This window comes from Halichondria panicea, chromosome 16, assembly GCF_963675165.1.
Source record: "Halichondria panicea chromosome 16, odHalPani1.1, whole genome shotgun sequence".
NCBI lineage: Eukaryota > Metazoa > Porifera > Demospongiae > Suberitida > Halichondriidae > Halichondria > Halichondria panicea.
Genome location: NC_087392.1, coordinates 648,079 through 672,407, shown reverse-complemented (window position 1 = coordinate 672,407; position 24,329 = coordinate 648,079). Strand labels below are relative to the sequence as shown.

The window sequence follows — 24,329 nt, the reverse complement described above, 5'->3', positions numbered from 1 at the left end:
TTGTTACAGAAGATACTGATGTTTAACTAGTCTGTGAGTCTAGAATAGAGATGAAAGCTTGTTTGAGTGTGTTCCTGGCCCTGCTGTGCTCTCTCAGTGCAGTGTTCATCACTGTCAGTGAGCAGCCTGCCTCTCAGAAACCAAGTGAGTAAAGATTTATAGGCATTACTTTGCCTTCATACATGTACTTCACATGCAAATAAACACACGCAGATTTATACAAGTATGTATAAAGAAATGTCTGCCTTTTCCAAAATTCCTATGCAAACAGTTGTTCACCCACCCATGTTGTTATCACTTATGTGCAGTTGAGCTTATACTGAACCATGAGTTAGAGTTGAAAGCCATTCAGGCCATTCACGAACAGCTTGATGACAATGACGACGGTAATGTCGACCTCAGTGAGTCCTCAGAGGTATGTGTTGTACTTACAGCATAGCAACACCCCATATCTGTGTCACCATGGAATGTAGAAATATCACCAAGTAGTTGGTTTCTACATTCCTATTGCACTGCACGTGTATACATAGTTGTTTTTGGAACTAATAGTAGCTGAAACCATCTGCTGACTTTGTTCCTCTACAAATATTTATTTACAGAGCACTCTCCATTGCTTATACCTACTGTATTGTGGGTATAACGAAGTGCTTTTAGTGTTTGAGGGTTAATGTTTGAGGATTAATGTACAAATGTTCTTGTGTTGATCACCTTCACAATCAACATTGTCATTACCTACATGTACCTATTGTATTATGTACCAACATGATTATAAACATGATATGATGCTCTGGTTTCTTTATCCCACTCAGTTTGTAGAGACAGAGTTGTGTGGACCTAGCATGGAGAGCCAGCAAGCATGTTGGAGCTCAGACAAAAGTAAACGTTTTCACCAGACAGACAAACAAATCACCTCCATGGAACTCTGGAGCACATGGCACAAGAATAAAGGTATGACCAGTAATTGTTTATCAATGCCCAATTAATTCCGTGGAATGAAACTATATACATGCACACACAACTTGTGCCATGAACTACCCTACATGTTGAACCTCTAGTCTTGGTTGTATTACCTCGTGCTCTAACTAATAGCTGCTCTGCTAGCGTAAATAGCATTAGCATGTGGTAGTCATACATGTAAATCACAATTGTGCCCAGCCGATAATTGCTTCCTACTTGTTCCCACAGTTATCCACTGGAGTACAGAGGATGTTGTAACCTGGCTGACAAACACTGTTCATCTACCACAGTACTCTGAGACGTTTAGGTACCACAAAATAACAGGACGCCACCTACCACAATTGGCTGTCAATACCAACCAAATGCTTAAGAACCTTCTCCTAGTGAACAATAGCAAACACAAGCAGAAGATTCTACTCAGGGCCATGGACGTGGTTCTCTTTGGGCCCCCTGTCGGGTCTGGCTATTGGAAGGATGCCTTGCTTGCTATATCTATAACATTGAGTGTGTGTGGAGTGTTGTACGCACTCAGGCAGCGATATTTGGCACAGTCAAGGATCGATTCATTTCTCAAGGATTTACGAGTCAAAGAGGAGGAGTTGAGCAAACTGAAGTGCAAGCTTGAGCTTGAGACAGCTGTTGATGAAGGGGAGAGCATCTCATCTGATTCTGTACCCACACCACCCTCTGAGGAGGACTCCTTGTCAACTGTGTTTGGCAGGTCAGTGTTGTGGTGATCAGTGCCCTACGTGTATAAGTGGTGGGGTTGCTGTGTTCCTCTGTTTATAATTGAATCACTCCTACTGAAGCATGTGGAATTTGCATACACACTAGCTATTATATGCACATTGTAGTTGAACAGCCATAACTTTAGCAATATTGATCCAATGTCAACAATTTTATGATTTTCTGAAAGCTTAGAAAGAGACCTTTCAACTGATGTGTTTCAATCCAACATTTCGTTAGAGCCTTAATTTGTTATTTTTCAGCCTTGGACCATGGGCTATTATTCATGGTGTGGCCAAATCGGAAAATAATTATATCGCTCGAGTATGAACTTTGATGATACCATTTGAAAGGTCTCTTTCTAAGCTTTAAGAAAATCAGAAAATCGTTGAAATTGGATCCACAGAATTCAAGTTATGGCAGCTGAAAAAGTCCTCAAACTGTAAAATAAACTTTACAAAGGAGGGTAGTTGAACATCTTTCAACAGCCATAACTTTAATACCGTTGATCCTATGTCAAAAGTGTTCTGATTTTCTGAAAGAGACCTTTCAAATGAGGTGTTTCAATCCAAACTTTTGTCAGGGCCGCCTTAATTGTCATTTTTCGGTTTTGAATCCATGATGGCACACACACACACACACACACACACACACACCCAACAGATCAGTTTCACTGGAGACAGCTAGCCCTCTACTCTCACAAGTCCAGGAAGAGAATCAATGTCTACGTAATCAACTGCATTTATCAGAGACTCAATTCTCCAATAAGTTGTCAAAGCTTCGTGTGCTGCTCCAAGAGTGTTGTAGAAAGGAGTGGAACCATCTGGACTCTAAGAGGAAGGCAGCAGAAGATCAGATGAGCAGAGCACAGAAAGTGGTAGGTGTTGAAATAATGTGTACTACACGTTGTATTTGTGCCATTCATTGCATGTACCTTGAGAATGCTACTGTTAAATTCTGTTCTCATACAGTGTGACAAAATCAAGAAGAAGCGTTATTCTCTGTTTGGCTCGTTTCATCTGGCTAATTCGTCAGCACTGGAGGAAGCTGGACTGCAGATCACCAAAGCTGTGTAAGCTAGAGCTTTGACGTGTTTATTAGTAGATTTGTGTGTGTTCTCCATAATCATTGTGTACACATACAACTGTACATGTACACATACCCAGAGAGCGGATAATCTGAACGCATACCACGTACCAGTTTATACACGTGTACTACATGTTTCTATCATTCTCCAGGAACAAGATGCATTCCATATCTGAGTACTTCGATGAGTACCACTTGAGGTGGGAGCAGATCGAGAAGGTGTGTGGCTACTCCATTGTCTCCTCCACGGCCTCCACACCCACTCACTCATCGTCAATGACTCACATGGACTCACTACTCAGTTTCACAAGAGAAGGCTCCCCACATTCTATCAGCAGTTTCAGCACAGTCACCAGTACACAGTCCTCAAGACAGCGCAAAGGCTCTTCCCCGGAGTTCAATGAAAGTAGACTCCACTCACACTCAAGATCTCAATCAGCTGATCAAACATTCGAAACTGAACCTGAATTGGGGAGATTTGTGAAAAGCGAGCCGTCAAAATTGATCCATTCCACGTCTTTTCCAGTGTTAAGGAGGGCTAGTGCTGAAGTGACTGATAGTAGATTTGTTGAAGCTGATGGCGGTCTTTCGTTTGTGTCGATCGAGAAGAATGCAACTAGAGGGCTGGCGCCCATTAAAGAAGAGAAGCAAGGAACTCACACTCAAAAACGAACATTGTCTCTAATTAGAAAATCAAAGAGCTCGGATGTTTAGCTAGTTACCAATCGTAGTTGTGATTTTTGATTATGATGCATACCTCATTACAATTTTAATTGAATATTAAAGGAGGATGCTCCTGATTAAAGCCAAACCAGAAGCCAAACGTCCCAAGTCCCAAATAGCAATGTCATTATAGATATAGGAGCCGCCATTATGATTATATCCGGCCTGGATTCGAGGCTAATAAACACTCAAGCCACATTCTAAAAAACAATCCAAATGGCTGCAGAAAACAAGCGCTTCTTTGTAACAAGAGAGTCTCAGGAAGCCTCGGGTAAATCCTCTCGCAAGGAAAGCTATGCTGGGCTCCGGGACCTCACTGACCTAGAGAAGATCAAAGAGCTGGACATAGTCGGTCCTGATGGTACTCTCAGAGGAATCAAGAACAGAGTGCGTGCAGGCTTGGCTACTTACGAGAACCAGGTTGCTCTAGTAAAGGTAAAACCTAGTAAAGTTCCAGCTGCATAGAGATATAATAGCTAAATTATCAACTTGCATACTGCAGTAAGAAAAGGGGGTGGGGCTGCTGCAGCTATAGAGACTGTTCAATGTTGACAATAATTATCTCTTATATTCTAACACAGAGAAATACTGAGGAGGGCAAGATAGTAGTCTACACCACCAGTTTCCGAGGAGTACGGCACACATACGAAGAGTGTCGCTACATTCTCACAGTGTTCCACAACCTGCGAGTGAGTGTCCAAGAGAGGGACATCTATGTGCACCAGTTATTTCATCGAGAGCTGGAGGAGAGGTTAGGTATAGAGCACGATGCCCAACTCCCGGTGCCTCAAGTATACATCAATGGACAACATTTAGGGGTAAGTGAATAATGGTTTACTAGAAACTATAATTTTATCATTATAATTATAGGGTAAATTTGATCTTGAGATACTCAATGAGACTGGAGAGCTGAGACAACTAATTGCCAATATTCCGGTTTGTTGTTAATTTTCGCCGTATATATTGCTAAAATAATGATTTTGTAACCATAGCGTCAAGAGACGTCAGCAAAGTGCCAGACGTGTGCAGGATATCAGTTTATTCCTTGTCGAAAGTGTGGGGGCAGCAAGAACAGTGTTGCCAATAACTTTACCTCAGAGTTTCGGGCCCTCAGATGTACACACTGCAGTGAGAATGGGATGGAACCTTGTCCAGCATGTGCCACTAAACAAGCACTTACTCTCGAAGAAAAGGAAGCCGTTGAAGCTGAGAAAAAAGAAAAAGAGCTCCAGGAACAACTTGAGAAAGAAAAGCAAGAGAAAGAAAAAAGAGAGAAAATTAAATGGGAGGCATTAGAGGCTGAGAAGGAGCTTCAGTTAGAGAGAGAGCGAGTACAACAAGAGAAAGAAAAGAAGAAAAAAAGAGCTAAATTAGAAAAAGAACGAAAAAAGAGAGCGGCTGAAATCAGACAGAGGGTTGTAGCAGACATAGCCAGAGAAGCTGAACGTGAGAAGCAGTGGCAAGCAGAACATGAGGCAGATACAAAGGAACAGGATCTGACTAATGAAAGTCCCTCTCAAGCCTCTGACCCTCAAGAATGTTCAGAAGATGCAGACGACAAAATAGAAGATGAAGATCATACATCAGCAGCAGCAATAGAAGAGCAAGAGTCTGAAACTGCTACAACAGAGAATACAGAGCAGCCTGGGGAAGAGGTGGAGTCAACAGCAGACAAGATAATAGAAGAGAATGATTCAAGTCATGATCTGCCCACAGCAGAAGTAGCCGAGAATGAAACAGAAACGCTTTTTTGATTAATTTTGACAAACTTTTATTTATTATTTTTATAGAATGTCATTATTTTGATCTTTCAATTCGTTCAGGTTTAGAATTATTATATGAAAATTGAAAAATGGAGAAGTGATATGTGTACAGAAGGTTCAAGGTGCATCATTGCTAGAGGAATTGTCCTGCACAGATGATTCCAAGTCATCTACATAAGGATTCATACTCTCATCAAACATGCTAGTGTCATTGTCCCCGTCCAGATCAGAGTCTTCCAAGCTCTCTTCCTCCATGTCTATCTCAGCATCAGCATCATAGTCAGTTTGCTTGACACCAGCTGGCGAGTGGTAGGGGCATTCCTGAAGACTCGCTATCTGCAGTGGAGGGAAAAATAGGTTACAAATGAATTAATATATTTATATCACACAAGTCGGAAACGTTAAAAGGAAGCCTCTAAATATGCAACATTAATTTGGATATTTCGCCCATATAGATCTAGCACCATTTGTTTTGTGTAGATACACAGTCTTTAAACGTGTCGCCTTAATTAAATCGAGGTTTTAGAGTAGATCTAGCTCACTCCTACCCATTGTTTGTACTCCTTCTCTTTTGCTTCTAGTACTTGAACATCTAGAAGGTCACTCTTCTTCTTGCCATCACTGGGCTCATACAGGGGAGGAGAAAGTGAGGGGAATCTAATAGTACTCATCTCTCTCTGGCTCTAGTTCCTGAGACCTTTGACCTTCTACTCTTGATAATACCCTCCTTCGTGAATCATTCTAGAATCCTCCACCAAGGAGCACGTGGTTGTGTAGATCTTCAACTGATAGGGCCAGGGATAGCAGTATAGTATAGTACTCAACAACTTACCTCTGACAACAGCAAGCAGTACAGTTACAGAGCTAGACAGGTCATACTGTTGAAATGTGAGTACTTAACTTGTGTCTGTAGTATTGATCAACCCACTATACCACAATTAGATCAATTGCTGCTCGAGTTGCATAGACACATAAGATACGATCGATCATGTTGAGGTGTCTTGTGGTGGTGCTTTGTGTGGTGGCAGCTGTGGTGTGTGAAGAGCCTGATGTGAAGCCGTTCCAACCTCCCAGTCGTCCCGAGGGAGACGTCTACATCGCAGAGTCGTTCAGCGATGGAGAGGAAGTGTGGTCGAGATGGGTGAAATCAGAGGCTACAAAAGACGGAGCAGATGCTGATATCGCCAAATATGATGGTAAGAGAAATTGAATGTACATGTAAAGTCCAAATCCCTCATCGATTACAGTTTATGTTTATATATTTATGCAAGTGTTGGCTTTCAAGTTTCATTTTCTATCGTCCACTTTCTCTTGTGTGTGTGTGTGTGTAGGTGTGTGGAGGCTACAGTCACCTAAGACAGAGGGAGCTATGGAGGAGGACGTTGGACTAGTACTAACTGTAAGTAGTCAGCCTGTTTCGTGTTTCTCTATTAGTGTTATTACCGTGTTTGTGTGTTTGCTCTCACAGGACAAAGCCAAGCACTATGCCATCTCTGCCAAGCTGGACAAGCCGTTTATTTTCGAAGGAACAGAATCATTTGTAGTCCAGTAAGAGTTTGCTCTGTTATTTAATACAGTGCTGTATGTAGACTTAATGCACAGTGTAGCAGTGTTTTGAATAGAATATTGTATTTGGTTGACTCTAAAGGAAAGCTAACTTTGTTGCTCTGTTCAGGTATGAGGTTAATTTCCAAACTGGGTTGTCTTGTGGTGGTGCGTATGTGAAGCTGCTCGCTGCTGACTCAGGACTGGACTTGGTGAGCTGCTGACACTGCATGACCTTTATTGGGCACTTGTATTATTCATTGTCTCTCATTGTCATTTCCACCTCTTACTCACGTATTGTACATGTAGTTATCCTATTGATGAATCTCATTCAGACCTCACCTTACCTTATACCTTTGAGTACTGTTCCACTGTGTGCAGGCAATAACTCTTTGTCTCCTGCCCACAGACCCAGTTTGGAGACAAGACTCCCTACTCTATCATGTTTGGCCCGGACAAGTGCGGCATGAGCTCTAAGGTCCACTTTATCGTGCGCTTCAAGAACCCAGTCACTGGTGAGGTGGAAGAGAAACACTCGAAACAAGCAGGCGGAAAGATGGACTTCTTTGAGGACAAGAAAACTCATCTGTTTGCTCTCAGTAAGTCCATTAGCAAAATACATTGAATGTTATTTCAGTGAATGCAGTACCGTAATGACATCACATTGCCCACAACAAGAACCTCTTTCGTGTACTTAACACCATTCATTTATTCCCTACATCATTTCCACAGTTATCCACTCTGATGGTACGTACCACATCACCGTGGACCAGATGCCTTTCCTCACGGGCAGCCTGTTGGAGGACCTCACCCCCGCCATTAACCCACTCAAGGAGGTTGATGATCCCGAGGACAAGATGCCCGACAACTGGGACGAGAGAGAACAGTGAGCACTTCCCCTTTCTTTCTTCTCCAAATATACCAGACTGTTTCCCCCCCTTATTTCCCAACTACTTAAAATGCCTTCATGTGTCATGTTATTTTAGTAACAGCTATAAGTTTCTATCTTGTTTTCTGTTATGTACGTAGGTGCACTTACATGTATGCATTACAACTTGTTCCCTCTCGTTGCCAGGATACCAGACCCTGAGGCGAGCAAACCAGAGGACTGGGACGAGGATGCTCCACAGAAGATACCAGATCCTGATGCTGAAAAGCCCGAGGGCTGGTTGGACGAGGGACCAGAGCTCATCCCAGACCCCGAGGCCACAGCCCCTGAGGACTGGGACGAGGAGGAGGACGGCGAGTGGGAGGCACCTCTTGTATGTGAGTATTAGCTAATCTCAAGGAATGTGTGCTTTATGATTTTGTTCTGCATACTGTACATTCTGTGGTGTACTGATGCATGTACAGTACGTGTGGGTATGTGGTAGATCTGGATAATGAGTGATCATGTGATATTGTTGCAGCCAATCCGGCATGTGATGAGGTGGGCTGTGGGGAGTGGTCTGCTCCCATGATCCAGAACCCCAGCTACAAGGGCAAGTGGAAGGCACCTCTCATTGACAACCCTGAGTATGATGTGAGCCAGTAACTACTCTCCTATAGTGGTTTCCACGTGCGGTTGGTATCATTATAAGATCCAAATAACTCAGCATTTTAGTTCCATTGTACCTGTTACTAACCCAACAGTGACATGCACATACATACATACCTTGCACATACATACCTTCTTACTTGTAAATAGTAGTTATTTGCCTTGCTACAAAGTACTCTGGCAGTAAATTGATAACTGACATGACATATTTGTGTTACTCTTATTTATATTTCATGTTATGATGTATGTATGTATGTTCCTCAGGGCAAGTGGGCTCCCAGGAAGATTGACAACCCTGCTTACTTTGAAGATGACACTCCATTCTTTAGCCTCATCCCAATTGCAGCCGTGGGCTTTGAGCTGTGGTCCATGAGTGAGAACATCTACTTTGACAACATCATTGTCACCAGTGACCTCACCATCGCCAACAACTTTGCAATAGAAGGGTGAGTCGAGTTTCGTGGACTTGACTGAACTGAGTGGGCCAGGGAGATTTTGTTGCCACCATTTTATAGGAACTGGTTCGATTGTACTCAGTACTAGCTGTTGAATATGGAGTGTAAAATTAAGCATGTAGGTGGCATGGGAGTGTGCTTTAATATGTGTGGATACATGTAGCTGTTGTTTTTTCATTGTGGTCATTCATTGTTTGAAAGTGTCAGTGACTTTGTGTTACTGTACTGCTGTTCTTGTTTCAAGGTGGACATTGAAGATGGAGAAAGAGAGACACAATGGTGGAGCATTTTCGATTGTGAGTTGCCACTAAGTAGACAACCATGCTGTGCCATTTTTTGTGGCACTGTTGTCAATGGTTATACTATATTTATGTCATTGTGGTTCTCTTCCGTACAGGGCTCTTGGTTAGACTCATTTGTTGAGCTTGCCAACAACTATCCCTATTTGTGGGCACTCTATGCTGTGGCTCTCGTTATACCGTTTGTCCTCTGTGCTGCTTGCTGTGTCAGATCAAAGGTTGGTCCTCAATGCTGCTAGCGTCTGTAATTACACACACATGCACACACACAGCCGAAGCCAGCTGATGAGGCAGCAAGGAAAAAGAAGACGGATGAGCCTAGTCCCGATGACCCACAGGAGGAAACTCCAGCAGAGAGCCAGGAGGATAAGTCGTTTGCAGCCCAGGCTGATGATGATGAAGTAAGAGCCACGATACCATAATAGCAGCTTTTTCATTGTTATAACAATAATAATTATGCTCACTTATTTATCTTTTCAATGAAAACACACACACACACATTGTTTTGCAGGAGGAAGAGGAGGGTAAAGGCAGTAAGACAGAGGAGGGCAGTCAAGGGGAGGACAGTCAAGGGGAAGCCAGTCAGGAGGAGGCCAGTCAGGAGGAGGCCAGTCAGGAGGAGGCCAGTCAAGGAGAGGCCAGCGGAGAGGCAAGTCAGGGAGAGGCCAGCCAGGGAGAGCAAGATGAGGGCAACCAAGGAGAGGAGGCAGCAGCTACCCCTACCAAGGTGAGGTTTAATGATGTCTTGTCTACTTTCTCCTCATGATATCCTTTCTTTCTTATCATATGCAGCAAGAAGATACCAAAAAACCGTAAGTAAAACAATTAATAAAATAGAGCTCATTTACTATTTTCACAGGCGTAAGAGAAAAACAAGACGGGAGGATTAGTGCTGGAGGTTACTAGGAGACATATAACTGCTTCTATTATAGAGACACATGCTTAAAATGTCATGTACGGCTTATACTGTAACGTGATTGTAATAATTATAATTATAGTATAGACATTTTGGATAATTATATTAATTTGTGTTCGTTTAATACAATGTTGCATAATAAAAATTATGAGAGCTGTGTACGTGTATGTCTAAAACGTTTAAAGGCTTTTTTACAAAATGAACATACAGCACAGACAAACACAAGAACAGTGATTAGAGTGAATGCTAATGATACAACAGAGACAATTATTTCGAAAACAGGCTGCCCTGTGGCAATGACAGCAGGGGTGACGATTGCTAAGAACACCGTTCGATTGCTTCCCAGTTTTGACACCATTGGGCCCATGTTGGCCAGGTTTACATTGTGACTCTGTGGAGTGGTAGCTGCTGGCTCAGCTGGGGTCTCTGCTATGTAGCCTGAGGGGAGAGCACAACGACTGCTGTATAATTATAATTATGGTTTGAGAATGGCTGCACTTCATGCATAGCTATTCTTAAAGGTATGCACTAGGTGTTAAACAAGTGCAGTCTATTGGTTGCATAATTCACTAAAGCAATTACCAGGAGCACATTGTTGATTCTCTGGCAGCTCTGAGCACTCAAACCACCTCACTGCTTCTGTGCCAGGGGGACACTGTGAGCACTGAGCACACTGTATGCTGCCATCACGGCTGATCTGAAGGAAGTGGCCAAGACTGCAGCCTCCACACACAGAGTCCTGCTCCAGTGTACATTCAGAAATCAGTGCTTTGTTTAATACTGTACAGTCAGTACAACTAGTGCAGTACATGTTAGTAGACCTCAATTTAGAATATTGCCCGTCTGTGCACTGCATGCAGACAGTGTCTTGGGACCCCTGACAGTTGTGTTGCACTCCATAGCCTTGCGAGCAAACAGAACACGGTGTGCAGGTTTGGTTCAGGTAGTATCCACTCTCACAGACAGGCAGAGATAACCCACCCTACATAATTATAATGTGTGTGTATAAATGAAAACATGCACACAGATAAAACCAGGAGTAAACACAAGACATTCCCCTGGGGATTCCCCAAATTATTAACTATTTTCAAACTTACTTGTATTTTTGACAGCAGAACAAAACTAATCAGCATTAAAGCACCAGTCTCTAAGATTTCAACAATAACATAGAAACCCATAGCTAGCTCTGATCAGACCATTTATCTCTGCTCTGACTCACTCTTGCATGACTAAGATTTTTGTTTTGCTATTGTTCCTAGGTTTTGATGATGTCAGCAATCAAAATATGTAGGTGTGTCTACATTGAATGTGAAAAGTGAAGAATGGATGTGCAATTGCTAGTGATTGCAGCTCTTTTCCTTGTTGCCTTGTTCTACTTCAGACTGCCTTCTACTATCTACCATTACTACAGACAGCTGTGTGCCTCTCGACTGTTGCCTGGGGTACCACAGCACTGGCTATGGGGCAATGCTCACCAAATCGCAGCGTCCTTCCACGATTGGTATGCTATAAGTCTGGGACTGGTGCAGAGTAATAGGTGGAAAGTAACAAAAAGATGGATTGGTCCTTTTCTAATGGAGATTGAAATCATGCATCCTACAGCAATCAAGAAGATTCTGAAAGAACCCAAAGATGATTCTCTGTATAGATTGCTTCGACCCTGGCTAGGGGATGGACTGTTATTGTCTAATGGCAAGAAATGGGCTCGAAATAGACGTCTTCTAACTCCAGGTTTCCATTACGAAATCTTAAAATCTTACATTCCTGTATACAGCACTTGTGTGGATGTGCTTTGCAGCAAATGGGAGGAAAATGTGAGGCAGAAAGAACCTGTAAAACTGTTTAATACTGTCAGCATGCTGTCACTCGATATTGTACTGCAATGTGCCTGTAGTCATAAAAGCAACTGCCAAGATGTGAGGAACACTCAAGAGTATGTGAAAGCTGTACTGACTATTCTGGAGATGATTGTGGACAGATACCTGAATCCACTATATCACATGGACTGGTATTACTGGAAAACACCAACAGGACGAACCATGAAGAAATACTGTGACATGGCCCACACCCACTCAGAGAATGTCATTGCAGAGCGTAAAAATGTACTTGGTTTGGATAAAAACACAAAAAACAGAGATGATGCTTTAAGGAATGCAAAGAGACACCACAAATATCTGGATTTTCTCGATATTCTATTGACGGCTGAGGATGAAACTGGGGAGGGACTCACTGACCTTGAGATTAGAGATGAAGTGGACACGTTCATGTTTGAAGGCCATGACACGACGACCAGTGGGATGTGCTGGACCCTCTACTGTCTAGCAAAGCATCCTGAGGCCCAGGAGAAAGTGCGTGAGGAGGTGAGGAGTGTGCTTCAGGGACGAGACACCCTCAACTATGATGATCTTAAAGAGCTCAAGTATACTCAGTGGGCCATCAAGGAGGCCATGAGACTCTACCCTCCTGTCACTGACTTCTTTAGAGTTCTCTCTGATGACACAGAATTTGAAGGTGTTCTGGTCCCCAAAGGCACCCGTGCTGTTGTCAAATCATACCAATATCACCGCCATCCAGACGTGTGGGAGAATCCTAACGAGTACGATCCGCTACGATTCACTCCTGAGAATTCAGAGGGTCGAGATCCGTATGCTTATATTCCATTTTCTGCTGGCTATCGCAACTGCATTGGACAGAACTTTGCACTTAACGAAGAGAAAGTTGTTGTGGCTACGATTGTCAATCGATTCAAGTTGACTGTCGACCCAAATCAGAAGCTAACATACCACCCCATAGGGATTTTTAAGGTCAAAGGTGATATCGAAGTTCTTGTAGAATTAGCAATATAACATTTAATTATGAATTTATCTGCATTCATTTTGTATAATTATAGCTGCTTTAATTTGTAGATTGTTTATAATTATACTCAATTTTTAAATGTGTTTATGAACATGTAGTTATATTAATTATACCACTCGGCCAATTAAGTGATAATAATGATGTCATTAATCAATGAATGGCAGGGCAGGGTATTAACTAGATATAACACGATAATGGACTAGTGGAGAGAATGTTAGTCAATGCTACTGCTAACAGTTGGTTCAGATATTGCCAATGATGAGCCTGCCGAGGAGGATGAACTTTGACCCATGGAGTTTATCGCAGACACATTTTGGCCTCCTTGTGCTCTGTTTCCTAGAGTAGCCTTATAATATTGGTCGAGTAGGGTTCGTTTAACTCCAATCTTCTTATTAAGGTCCGGGTTTTGAGATAGTCCCGACTTGTTAAAGGCAACAATAGCGCTGTTACAAGCCGCTACAGAGACGCTACATTTTTTGATCAGACTTTTATGATCAGTTGCAAATTTTGTGAGCATTGGCCTAGCTTGCTCCACGCTTAAGAAACCGGATGCTTGTTTCTTTAAGATATCCTTTGTTGCGTTATTGATTCCGAGCAAATATTGAAAACTGCTGATACTGGTGTCTAGACATTGCATTGCGTTATTGTAAGGCTTGACTGCATCTTGTTGCTTGCGTATCTGTGCAGTGAGGGGGAGAGACGGTCTTTGTGTATGTGCTCCGGGTAGAGACATCACTGTCTGAGTGCGTGGCTTGAAATCTTGTTGAGTGGGTATCTGTGCGGCGGGTATCTGTGCGGTGGGAGTGGGTATCTGTGCAGTGGGGAGAGATCCCTGGAGCCCAAGCATTTGCCCCAGTGTAGATCCACCCATCAGCCTCAGTCTCTCCTCCTCCGACTTAAGAGCAAGAGCAAGAGCATCATAGTTGTACCTGCACAAAGAGAACACATACACATAATACGTCATGAGATCGATAATAGTAAATTTTCCCATAGCCATAAAAAAATCAATTTACTTACTTCTGAGCTTCTACAGCTGTCTGTTGCTTGTAAGTGTCCCAGGCTGTCTTCTTCTCCTCCTCTGTCAGCTCCTCATCAAAAATGTGCTCCAGTAGCGAGTCGTGCTCGTGGTAGCCATTGATGTTTTGTGGCTGCAGCTTGTCCAGAATGGTGCACAGGGCATGGTCAACCTTTGGTGTGTGCGCGCAAAGAGAATGTGTTTAGCCCTTATACATGTACATGCACAGTGTTCAGAAGAACACACGTAACATTAATATACACACTGACTGTGCCTACTGATGAATGCTAAATTGTCTATGTCCAAATACTGTTACATACATGTCTACATGTAAGTACATGTAGATGCAATATTAAATCAAATGAGGGAATACCATACCGGGAATGGGTAGCTCAGTATTAGTGGGTACAAGTAAAGTACGTACATACTCAATCAAGCATGTACAGTACATGATGTGACAAAATAATGAACATGCACAGATGATTACAATGGGTCTTCGATAGGGAGGTTCTGCAAGTGGCTTGGGAGAGTACGTGAACAGCTCTGCCAGGTCAGACGCAGTGTAGTGACGGCCTATCTGTGCCTGGTCAACTACCCTCTTGGAGAGAGACTCCTTTGTCACTTGCCGGTCGTAGATCTTCTCCTCCATAGTGCCCTGTGAATTAATATACAAATAATTAAAAAAAACATGCATTTACGGCTGTATTAAATAGAACACATGCACACACTCTTTTAGTACTGTATGAAAGGGAGATAGTTAACAAGCAGGCAAGGTACTGCATGCTTAGATCTACTAGAGACAAATAGTATGGGCATAATAAGTATACATAGTGACACTGTAACTTACAAGAGCCAAGAGCCGATATACAAAAACAGGTTTGGTTTGCCCAAAGCGGTAGGTCCTGAAGATGGCCTGCAGATCGTGAGAGGGGTTCCAGCAAGCGTCAAAGATCACCACTCGATTGGCGGCCACCAAATTAACACCTAGAGACCCAGCTCTTGTCGAAATGAGGAACAACCTTATTCTACAGGGGAAGCAAAACAAAAGGTCAAGAGCAAGAAATCTGAAACAATACACACATGACATTGAAACCTACCTGCTGTTGCTTTCATCGTTGAATTCCACCATATTCGCTTGCCTCACGTCCGTACTGGTGGACCCATCCAATCTGTAATAGTCGAGACCAGGGGTCCAGTTCTCTCCCTCGGTGAGAAAGCTCTCAATCAGGTCCAGTGTGAGCAGACTCTGACTGAACACAATCACCTTCTCCCCACGTTGTTCTGTTTGTTTGAGCAGCTCCATGAGAAACAGGAGTTTCCCGCTAGCCTCTAATTTGTGCTCCACATCGTCCGTCAGCATAGAGTCATACCAGTACTTGCCCTGCACGAATTTCAGATACTATTATAGTTAGCATACCAAGGCTTATCTGTGACCCGGAACATAGGCTTGTGCATGTAATAGGTAAAGGTGGTTGTTACAATACATGTACATGCATCATAATGCCGTGGGATAGAAAATGAATATGTACTACTTTAAGCCTTCTCGACACCCAAGAATAAATATATACTAACAATTTTCGAGGAATTATCCGTGACAGCTTTGACCACACCTCCTCGACCACCGGGGTTACTGGGACCGGCCCCGTTCATGTCAATAATACCCCCAGGCTCAGTCTTAACCGTTGTCCCTGGCTCGGTCTTGGTGATTAGCAAAGGGGGGAGGTCATCGTCGTCACTGCCACTGCCACTGGAGATGATGATGATTGGCCTAGAGTTGTAGGGCTGGGGGAGTGACGGTTCTCGACTGGTCCTCGAGCTACTAGAGGAAGAGACACCACGCTTCTTGCGTTTCTGATAGTGTGCAATATATAGAAGAGAATAATAACATACCACACCGTGTAGCTTACTGACTTACATGCGATACCTTTCTCTTCTTTTTCTTTGTGTCCTCCTCATCGCTGCCGGAGACTATAAACCCGTCAAGCGAGGAGCCTTCGTCATCATCGTCATCATCACTCACGAGTAACCCTTTCCGCTCTGCCTTCTCGTTTTCCCGCTCTTCGGACAGTCGGAGAACCCACGGGTGATTCCACACCTTGGCTAGGTTGGAGAACGTTGAGAATAGATCAGTGGCTCCGCAATTCCCTCGAAACTGATCGAGATAGAACCGGTAGAGCTGATCTTGAATATCGGTGAGATGAAACGAGATGACGTACTCTTGTTTAGGGGGGATGGCTACAGAGAGGACTCGATAGTCCTTGCGTTGGACACACCCACTGACCTTGCGATGTAAAACATGGGCCCTGAGTTTCATCTGCCGGATGTCGCTCGGTTGTGAGTCTCTACATTGACCATTCTTGATGGGATTGACAAACCGATTCCGAAATTCTCGTGGAGTACCAAGAAGATTGGGTTTCACAAAGTTGACCATTGTGTAATCTGCATAGACAAAGAGGGATGATGTATTTACAGTAACTGAGTAAGTCTGTAGCACTACATGCGTGTTACAAACTATATGTGCGTATATGCACAACACAGGTAACCGGTTACTAGACAGATTTTTCTCCTCGTATTTATCTCCTAGCTATTATTACCACTTTGACCAAACGTAGCAGCTAGCTAGACACAAATCAGCTCACACTCCATGAGGTTGTTCTGCAGAGGAGTGCCAGTGAGGACAATCCTACACAACGTTTTCACCTGCCCCAGAATCACCGAGAGATTCGACTTGGAATTCCTCATCACATGACCTTCGTCACACACTATTATGTCTGCACCTGTAGGTGGGCGATAACAAGTCATGTGATTTACACAAAATCCAAGAAAGCCAGAACTAGAATTAGCACCACTTTTTGAAGCTTTTTAGCACTTTTATATAATACAATAATACAGATATGGTTCAAGCATATCACAAAATGTTTACCATTTCTAACTCACTTACCAGGGTCAACCAGGTACTTGGTCAGGTCTTCTCTCGATTTTTTCTTCCTCACGTTCTTGGCCATTGCCAGATTCCTGAACATGTCATAGCCAATGAGCATGACTCCTCCGTGCTGGAACCAACGCTTTAGTTTCCTCAGTCGAGCATCAAGGCTTGGCATGTTCATAATATAGCTCAGCTGTGTGTGTGTGTGTGTGTGTGTGTGTGTGTGTGTGTGTGTGTGTGTGTGTGTGTGTGTGTGTGTGTGTGTTGTGGGTGACATGACAGCCCCAATATTATTAGTGCAACTAACACGTACATGTGTTCATAGTTCAGTTCTATATATACAGTGTCAATTTTCCAAACATGGTAATATTAATCAATACTAGAAGATGATAATAGGCCAAAAATAATGACCCCAATCTAGAATACACTGTTGCAATAATTTTCCAGCCCATACACTCACTCCGTAGTTTCTGTTGGGGAGCCACCTGTCAAACTCGTTCAACCAGTTATAGAGGGTGTTGACGGGGGAGAGGATGATCACTCGATGCACTTTGCTCTCTTCACAGCACAGCAGAGCATCGATGAATGCTATTAGCTGGAAATATATTAAAAAAAATTAACTTCAGCCACACCTCAAGGTAAATTAAATGTACACGGTAAATTCAAGGTAAATTTTTTAAACGGTTACATGTTATGCCGGCTTGTGTACCTGCAGAGTCTTTCCCAGTCCCATGCAATGAGCTAGAATGGCACCGTTGCGTTGACCGTCCTTAAACAGTGCCAGAGACTCCACACAAGAATCATAGAGGAACTTGATGCCCTCCTTCTGGTGAGGCTTTAGGGACGGGACAATCTCAGAACAGACTGAGATCTGGGCAACAACAAAAACGAGTGCACTAAAATTTAAAGAGTTGTACGAATAATTGATATACAAATACAGAATTATAATCTATCATTACATGCCCCGCATTGTACTCACTTTAGGATTCTTGGTGGTATTGTCCACCTCCAGCACCAGTTGCTCACCCTCAAGCTCAGACTGACTGCTGGTCTTCTTCTTTTTCTTCAGCCTGCTCAGCCTCTCACTCTCTCTCTGATCTGCCAGCTTGGTCTTTTCGTCAAGTTTAGAGTCGTCTATTAGTTTGCGAATAGCTTTCCGCTTTTTCCCAGGTGTCGACTGCTCCTCAGGGGATTTCCCCTTATCACCAGTGCCTTTCTTTACTTCTTTCTCACTATCAGTAAAATCAGAGTCGGATAGGAACTTTCGAGAGTCTTTCTTCCTAAGTCTAGGACCAACACGCGAGAGATCAGTAGGATCCTCAGTTGAACCATGACCTTTTACCCTTTTCTCTGAAGAAGAGGAATCATAGTCAGTGGTAGACTTTGAACTCAGTCTGCTCAATACGCGTCTCTTTTTTGATTTTGGTCGGACAACTTGAAATTCATTGTCAGACGATTCGGAGGAGATTTTCATTTTGCTGCTCGGAGTGAGATAGGTGACGGGGCTAAAGGGGCCCTTGTCTGGGGTGGAGGGTCTGAAGCAGTGGTCATTCTCTGTACTTTCCCCCATGCTCACTGTCAGCGCGTTATCGTCCATGTTCACCTGATCACTATCATCTCCGGATGAGAGCATGTCAGCCAGTTTACTTCTCTTGACGCAGCCAGTATGGAGGTTTAACTCGTCCATTGATGAGCTTGGAGATACAACTTTCTTTTTTGGCATCTTGCTAGGATTTGAAATCTTCATATCACTATTGTTGGATGACTCATCACTCCCGCATTCAAAGTCACTACCGTCCAGTTTAAATCTTTTAATGTATCGCCGCTTCTTCCTAGTAAATGCGACACTCTTGCTTGATCCTTCGGCATTCTTGGTGTCAGTTTTTATTGGCTGCTGTGCATTGGCTTCACTGCTGCTGTGCCTCTTCCGTTTGAGCTTTCGTTTCTTATCTTTGCCAAAAACACTTGAGTCTGACAGGTCTATATCATCGGTATCTACATCCGGAGAGTCCGCTTCACTATCACTGAAGTCATTGCTGGCTATAGAGTTTGGTGAACAACTTCTTTGATGCTTTGCTGCAGATTTCTTCTCAGCTTGCATACTCTCTCCTTCTGCCTCTTTCTTGGCTGACTTAGACTTTTCCACTGCGGTTATGCCTTCCTCCGAGTCAGAAACATGCTCTGGGGTCTTGAAAACCTTCTTCTTCATCGCAGAGTTAATGTGCTTCGCTTTAGACTGTTTGCGGGAGAGATAAAGCTGCATAATCCGTCCATGTGGTTCCATAGGTAAGGGGTCGCAACAGTAACAAGTAAATTCCTGATCATCATCTTCCAGCAAGTTGTTGAGAAACTCTGTACCAGATACCCTCTCCACACAACCCTTACAGTTACTTCTAATACAGGAACCACACATCAAAATGTCTCCACCATCCCCACACAGAGTACAGTACTCCTCGTGGCCATCACTGACAGTGAACTCTCCCTCCATTATCGTAGTTAGGCAATTCTAGAAGAGAGAAAAAATTAGCATACAATCAGACGTCAAATTTCTCACTTACTCCACACACTAGACCATCCAGTCTCGGATGCTTGTGTAGAGGCTTTGTTCTCCAGAATACCAATAGACCACAGGCACAGCATGGAATCTTTTTCGGAAGTTTTTTATTCTTTGCTTCTTTCTTGTCGGTGAATCTGGTGCCTGAGTCAGCATTCACAGTTTTGTCATTGTTAAGAGCTTGTGCATCACCTCTTGGCTCATTATTGACACTATTAGAACCATCATCTGTATCTGCATCTTTGCTGACATCTCGACTGTGAGAGGAGAGAGATGATGACCGTTCTGTCTTGAGTGTAGGAGGCTTTGATTCGTTGCTATGGTTGCTGCAGCCTGCTTCATCGTCAGAGGGTACCTTAAGGACTTTTCTTCGTTTGGGAGTTTTGAGTTTCTGTGAGGGTGTACAGCTCTTGAAAGGAGGTGGGTGAGAGATTGCCATGTCAAAGTCATCTTCAGAGTCAAACAGTTGACGTTGAGAAGTTTTATTGGCCCAGTGAGGTGTACTAGGAGGACTAGCACACCGCTTTGACCTGCCAGATTCCTTTGAGTGTTGGTTTGGTTTCCTTGACTTTCTTGCAGGAGGTGTGCTGGGTGGCTTTTTAGGGAAGATGCTGGGAGATAAGTGGTCACTATTGTCCTCCTTGGATACGGAGCCTTTGTCGTTGGGTAGCTCAGTGTCTGAAAGGAGAAAGGAGGCATCTGGTGGTTCCGGTAGAGAGCTCACCGGCACGTCCTTCTCTAAGGGCCTATTCGAGTGTGGCGATCTCAACAGAATATCTTCTTCAAAATCCGACCAGGAGCTGCGTGAATGTCTTTCACGCTTTACTCGCCGAGATTCTTGATCTTCTAGAAAAGGGGCTTTTTCATCATCAGTGTGCTCAGTCTCAGATGGATCGTTATGGTTGTGTCTCTACACAGTAAAGTAGGAAATGTGCAACATCAGTAAATGTACATAATGATTGTATCATACGCAGAGGCAATACGTTCCTTATAACAGTTGTAGGCCTGAAAGTTGCCTGGTGTGTACGACAGCCTAATGGTGTAAAGTGTGCATGATACAATTACCGCAGTGGGGGGCAGACAGTAGTGTGGAAAAAAAAGGGCAGAGAGGAGAAAGATTGTATGAGGAAATAATTAATGTTAATGAGGAATATTGACTTACATGTGAGTTGAAGGTAGATGAGGCTGGGGAGAGGGAGACTGGCTCTTTCTTGGGACTACTTAGTCGCTTTAATACATCAAGGGACAGTTTCTCAATTTTCAAAACAGGTGTACGTTGAGGGACAGAAACAGAGACAGTGAGCTTTGTTACGTCAGTACTGCTAGATCGCAGATCCCTTGTCGAACCGTCCAGGAAATTCTTCTTCTTCTTCTTAGCAAACGAGTTTTGCAGGTCCTCTAAAACAACAAAAATTCCAGAAGGTTTAGGAGATACTTTGTTCGATGAGGTGCTTGACACAAGTGGGCTTTGGGGTGGAGTTTCCTCACTATCTGTTCTACTGTCCATTTCATAGTCTTGCTGTGGCCATTGTCTCGAGCTGTTTGGATCATCCACTACTGTGGAACAACGGCTTTCAATGACAGCTGTACCAATAGCTTGATGGACTTCAATGGTGCTCTCAGGAGAGCTTCCGTTAAGATGGTGGATACCAACAGATTGGTAAGGAGTAGGACTGTTTGGAACTGATGATGCAGATAGTTTGTTTTCGGTTTCACTTTTTAGTTCGTCAAGCGACTCTTGAGCCGATTTATAGGATGAACTCGAACTATCACTTCTCTTGCCAGATATTATTGAATCACTGTTGTGGGAGAGCTTGTGGCCATGGGCTGAGGTGGTCGGATACGTCGTTCTTATCCTCTCATCTGAATATTCCTTATCATCGTCATCTGGTGAATAGAACTCGTCGTCATTGTCTGAAGTTGACTCTACATCGATCTCCGAGGATTGCTCCCGATAAGTGACGCCAGATGACCCTTGACCCAGACACGCCCTCTCTTTTGCACGAGTGTACCGTACACTGCCCTGCCCATCTTTGAGGGGTTTCAGGAAAATCTCACACGTCGACAGAGGAGAATCCTTCATCTTTATCTGAGTGAGTTTGTCAGTGGCAACGTATGGTCCCAATGTAATACTAGCAGAGTTTCTTTGGTATACCATTGACTGTTGTTTCTCGCAGCGAGTGTCAGACTCAGTATCATCAGATAAGGTCCGTGGCTCTGCCCCCGGGGGTCCAATGATGTACACCTGACACGTGTTGTGGGGTTGCTCCTCTATTACCTCTGCGTCCATCGGAGGTTCTGGGTGCGATTGAGTGATCCTGTGGAAAGCCCAAATTGATACGTACGTGCAGAGCATATTGAATTATCAAACTTACATTAAATCCGGTAAGATGTCGTCGACGTTCTTCACTATCTTAGTCAGTTTTGTGCGAACTTGTGGTGACAGTCGATTCCTCGCTCGACGACTTCTTCCCATCATCATCAGCATCCTGAGAGCAAACACACACCAGTAAAATTGACGGCAAATACAACGGAATAAGAATCACAAAAATTAATACTTCACCATGTAATGCAAAGTGTGTGTGTGTACCGCGTGAAACATTTCAATACATTAGAGCAACCGTAGATGCAGGAAAATGAAAATAAAATTCCTTTCCCAGTATCTACGTATGGAGCAACCATCCATTGATGGGTAACCGTTATTCACGTACCCGCGAGTCCTGTTAGACCGAGGCCGCTCCTGATCCTGGGGGAGTTACATACATTACCATATTATATGACTACAGTGAATAATACCATTTTTAATTTTATATGAATATCATTACTATACTCCCCTTTATACTACTGCTGCCTAGGCCTACAGTCTGTGTATGAATTTAATAATACAACAACTACTGGACCTCCACTTCACACTGGCTTCAAGTCATGGCTAGGCTAGTACTTTAATAATAGTATAGTAGAGTCTATACATCTACTCAATATCAATCTCACATGTTCCTCACAGACAGTGAGCAACTGCTCCTTCAGCTCCTTGAAGCTGGCCACCAACTGATCGAGCTGGTCCATCTGAGCCATCACAATGCTAGAGCTGAGCATGAGAGAGCTGGCTAATCTATTTAGTAACTTATTAAAGGAAGTACAATGTTGTCTTGTATTTTCCCTCTACAACTGCACGTGGAACAGTATTAAAATGGGAAATCCCCTCGGAACTCTACCATCGTAACAACAATGGACAGGATGGAGGCACTCTTTGAGAATGTCAAGCTGTACTGTGGCATTTTGAGGAAGTGCAGCTTGCCTGAGGTGGACAGGTGGGAAGAGGAGGACCTGGACAGAGCCATCCACTGGGCAGACTACTTTGACAGGGTATATCCATGCATGTCCATGGGCTTTTAATTTGTTGTCATATGTCATTTATATTGATACAGGCCCTTGTTCGTATCTCCAAAAGACAGTCGATGGTGGCGAAGGTGGATCAGAAACTGAAGGAGCTGGGTCGGAGTAACGGATGGAAGATCGGAGCAATGGAATTGAACTATGATACTTTCCAGCATAGCTCAGACTATCTCTCAAAGGTACGCCTGCACTAGTACAACATAAACAAATTGGCAGCCAAATACAAACTTGGCAGAATTATTGACTTTTGGCATCAACAAATAGTATAATTATCAGATTTGGCAATGGCATTAAAAGAAAACCTGTTGTGGATATTATTGTTAATTTGGCCCCCAGGCACTAGTTGGCAATCCCAGGTTGCCTCAGCAGCTGAAGGAGAAGGTTCTGTGCAGACTGAAGGGCAAGAGATATGCAGAGCCACTAAGGAAGGCTCTCTGTGAGGAGACCTCCACCATTCAGACTAATGATATACCTAAGGTGAGCAAGAGAGCTGCGATTGGTTTTACTACTCCTTCCCAATGTATTTCCTTGCAGGTTGTTCCACCAGAGGCAGAGGGTAACCAGCTACAAGCTCTACCCTGTGATTCTATCTCCTTACTCGAGTGCTTACAGATGTGAGTAAAAGGCTTATAGTTGGTGTACTTATTTTACATAATTAACACAATTGTGTGATTTTTCCCAACACATGGGATTCTGATAGCTAACATCAGAATGCTCATAACTGTGTATTTGAAAAATGCAATTCTAGCGCTTTGAAAGGTCTATCTAATGATGTGCTGTACTTATGTAGGAAAGGCACACTCAGCAGTTTATGTAAGCAGCTAGATGTACTGTCAACCACGGATGGAGCTACGGTAAGTTGTGTGTAGCATACATACATGCATCTGATCAGCGCTCGAATAATTGCTACTGCAGGATCTCATTCTCCAGTCTTTGATCGAGGGGGAGAGCAGTTACACAACCACTAAGATGTCCATCTTACATTGGCTAGTAGAGAAAATGAAAGTCTCAAACTGCACATCACAATATTGGGATCGTCCTCCAGAATTACTCGCCAAGATTTCGAGCCAATATTTGGAATTTTTCAAAGAGCATATCAAGTACCTAGCCAATGAAACAGATAAATTAGAAACCCTCAATATAACAACACTTGAGCATACTGCCCCTAACCCCATCGAGGGCACTGGCCACATTACTGTACAAGGTGCTGACAAGAGTCACGCTACAGTGAACCTAGTCTCCCATGCCAACTCGCTGGATAAGATTGTCAGTCATTTTGAGGCACTCGCACGGACAAATACAGAAGTGAAGGAGGTGTGTCTGTTGTTTGTGAGGAGCAGAGCTCTCCGGCATTGTACAAGAGGGAGGAGGCGGTTCTCCTACTCCGCCCCTATAGCCACCTGTGCCTGGTCCACCATACTCTCCAGCATCAGTCAGACATTCTCATAACTAAACTGTGTGCGTATGATAATATTTACTCCTAACTGAGATCACTTTCCTATTATTCACAATCGAATTGACTTTTATAACACATTTTAATAACATCATTGATAAACAATTTCCCAATTGACAACT

At 43.4% G+C, this 24,329-nt stretch overlaps 7 protein-coding genes across 7 annotated transcripts; 5 read left to right on the top strand and 2 right to left on the bottom strand.

Annotated features, from left to right (window-relative positions):
- The first annotated feature begins 1 nt into the window (after position 1).
- LOC135350133 (stromal interaction molecule homolog) lies at positions 2-3,580 on the top strand. The gene is made up of 7 exons (XM_064548852.1): positions 2-144; positions 309-415; positions 810-948; positions 1,186-1,678; positions 2,347-2,560; positions 2,655-2,755; positions 2,922-3,580. The coding sequence occupies exons 1-7, from the start codon at positions 51-53 to the stop codon at positions 3,481-3,483; spliced, it is 1,710 nt and encodes a 569-aa protein (XP_064404922.1). The 5' UTR covers positions 2-50; the 3' UTR covers positions 3,484-3,580.
- A 60-nt stretch (positions 3,581-3,640) lies between these two features.
- On the top strand, positions 3,641-5,352 carry LOC135350146 (glutaredoxin domain-containing cysteine-rich protein CG12206-like). The gene is made up of 4 exons (XM_064548876.1): positions 3,641-3,927; positions 4,074-4,310; positions 4,363-4,428; positions 4,485-5,352. The coding sequence occupies exons 1-4, from the start codon at positions 3,709-3,711 to the stop codon at positions 5,244-5,246; spliced, it is 1,284 nt and encodes a 427-aa protein (XP_064404946.1). The 5' UTR covers positions 3,641-3,708; the 3' UTR covers positions 5,247-5,352.
- Positions 5,311-5,987, bottom strand: LOC135350184 (uncharacterized). Its single transcript, XM_064548916.1, has 2 exons — positions 5,804-5,987; positions 5,311-5,591 (listed from the first exon to the last, which is right to left on the bottom strand). The coding sequence occupies exons 1-2, from the start codon at positions 5,924-5,926 to the stop codon at positions 5,373-5,375; spliced, it is 342 nt and encodes a 113-aa protein (XP_064404986.1). The 5' UTR covers positions 5,927-5,987; the 3' UTR covers positions 5,311-5,372.
- LOC135350127 (calnexin-like) lies at positions 5,986-10,164 on the top strand. The gene is made up of 16 exons (XM_064548845.1): positions 5,986-6,143; positions 6,198-6,451; positions 6,587-6,654; positions 6,724-6,803; positions 6,931-7,012; positions 7,210-7,399; positions 7,533-7,686; positions 7,876-8,066; positions 8,210-8,322; positions 8,602-8,783; positions 9,037-9,088; positions 9,190-9,309; positions 9,364-9,492; positions 9,603-9,818; positions 9,884-9,903; positions 9,951-10,164. The coding sequence occupies exons 2-16, from the start codon at positions 6,244-6,246 to the stop codon at positions 9,979-9,981; spliced, it is 1,836 nt and encodes a 611-aa protein (XP_064404915.1). The 5' UTR covers positions 5,986-6,143; positions 6,198-6,243; the 3' UTR covers positions 9,982-10,164.
- A 933-nt stretch (positions 10,165-11,097) lies between these two features.
- On the top strand, positions 11,098-12,982 carry LOC135350136 (cytochrome P450 4F6-like). Its single transcript, XM_064548859.1, has one exon. The coding sequence runs from the start codon at positions 11,330-11,332 to the stop codon at positions 12,851-12,853; it is 1,524 nt and encodes a 507-aa protein (XP_064404929.1). The 5' UTR covers positions 11,098-11,329; the 3' UTR covers positions 12,854-12,982.
- A 5-nt stretch (positions 12,983-12,987) lies between these two features.
- Positions 12,988-22,539, bottom strand: LOC135350186 (transcriptional regulator ATRX-like). The gene is made up of 17 exons (XM_064548918.1): positions 22,350-22,539; positions 22,070-22,104; positions 21,734-21,847; positions 20,521-21,676; positions 19,363-20,268; positions 17,784-19,310; positions 17,514-17,675; positions 17,265-17,399; positions 16,820-16,997; positions 16,518-16,655; positions 15,794-16,317; positions 15,451-15,729; positions 14,976-15,259; positions 14,726-14,903; positions 14,366-14,533; positions 13,881-14,050; positions 12,988-13,792 (listed from the first exon to the last, which is right to left on the bottom strand). The coding sequence occupies exons 1-17, from the start codon at positions 22,431-22,433 to the stop codon at positions 13,078-13,080; spliced, it is 6,753 nt and encodes a 2,250-aa protein (XP_064404988.1). The 5' UTR covers positions 22,434-22,539; the 3' UTR covers positions 12,988-13,077.
- LOC135350150 (uncharacterized) lies at positions 22,540-24,327 on the top strand. Its single transcript, XM_064548880.1, has 6 exons — positions 22,540-22,724; positions 22,787-22,933; positions 23,091-23,231; positions 23,289-23,368; positions 23,545-23,608; positions 23,670-24,327. The coding sequence occupies exons 1-6, from the start codon at positions 22,587-22,589 to the stop codon at positions 24,201-24,203; spliced, it is 1,104 nt and encodes a 367-aa protein (XP_064404950.1). The 5' UTR covers positions 22,540-22,586; the 3' UTR covers positions 24,204-24,327.
- Positions 24,328-24,329: the final 2 nt, after the last annotated feature.

Bases quoted from the DNA above. Each gene is read 5' to 3' on its own strand.
- LOC135350136 (XM_064548859.1), top strand. From the start codon at position 11,330: ATGGATGTGCAATTGCTAGTGATTGCAGCTCTTTTCCTTGTTGCCTTG.
- LOC135350184 (XM_064548916.1), bottom strand. From the start codon at position 5,926: ATGAGTACTATTAGATTCCCCTCACTTTCTCCTCCCCTGTATGAGCCC. The intron at 5,592-5,803 runs GTAGGAGTGAGC...CCTCCACTGCAG, and splicing joins AGAAGGAGTACAAACAATGG to ATAGCGAGTCTTCAGGAATG.
- LOC135350127 (XM_064548845.1), top strand. From the start codon at position 6,244: ATGTTGAGGTGTCTTGTGGTGGTGCTTTGTGTGGTGGCAGCTGTGGTG. The intron at 7,400-7,532 runs GTAAGTCCATTA...TCATTTCCACAG, and splicing joins AACTCATCTGTTTGCTCTCA to TTATCCACTCTGATGGTACG. The intron at 8,323-8,601 runs GTGAGCCAGTAA...TATGTTCCTCAG, and splicing joins TTGACAACCCTGAGTATGAT to GGCAAGTGGGCTCCCAGGAA.
- LOC135350133 (XM_064548852.1), top strand. From the start codon at position 51: ATGAAAGCTTGTTTGAGTGTGTTCCTGGCCCTGCTGTGCTCTCTCAGT. The intron at 1,679-2,346 runs GTCAGTGTTGTG...CACACCCAACAG, and splicing joins TTGTCAACTGTGTTTGGCAG to ATCAGTTTCACTGGAGACAG. The intron at 2,756-2,921 runs GTAAGCTAGAGC...ATCATTCTCCAG, and splicing joins CTGCAGATCACCAAAGCTGT to GAACAAGATGCATTCCATAT.
- LOC135350146 (XM_064548876.1), top strand. From the start codon at position 3,709: ATGGCTGCAGAAAACAAGCGCTTCTTTGTAACAAGAGAGTCTCAGGAA. The intron at 4,311-4,362 runs GTAAGTGAATAA...TTATAATTATAG, and splicing joins TCAATGGACAACATTTAGGG to GGTAAATTTGATCTTGAGAT. The intron at 4,429-4,484 runs GTTTGTTGTTAA...TTGTAACCATAG, and splicing joins AACTAATTGCCAATATTCCG to CGTCAAGAGACGTCAGCAAA.
- LOC135350186 (XM_064548918.1), bottom strand. From the start codon at position 22,433: ATGGCTCAGATGGACCAGCTCGATCAGTTGGTGGCCAGCTTCAAGGAG. The intron at 20,269-20,520 runs GTAAGTCAATAT...TTTACTGTGTAG, and splicing joins CATCTACCTTCAACTCACAT to AGACACAACCATAACGATCC. The intron at 14,051-14,365 runs GTAATCATCTGT...CACACACCAAAG, and splicing joins CTCCCTATCGAAGACCCATT to GTTGACCATGCCCTGTGCAC.
- LOC135350150 (XM_064548880.1), top strand. From the start codon at position 22,587: ATGGACAGGATGGAGGCACTCTTTGAGAATGTCAAGCTGTACTGTGGC. The intron at 22,934-23,090 runs GTACGCCTGCAC...TTTGGCCCCCAG, and splicing joins GCTCAGACTATCTCTCAAAG to GCACTAGTTGGCAATCCCAG. The intron at 23,232-23,288 runs GTGAGCAAGAGA...ATTTCCTTGCAG, and splicing joins AGACTAATGATATACCTAAG to GTTGTTCCACCAGAGGCAGA.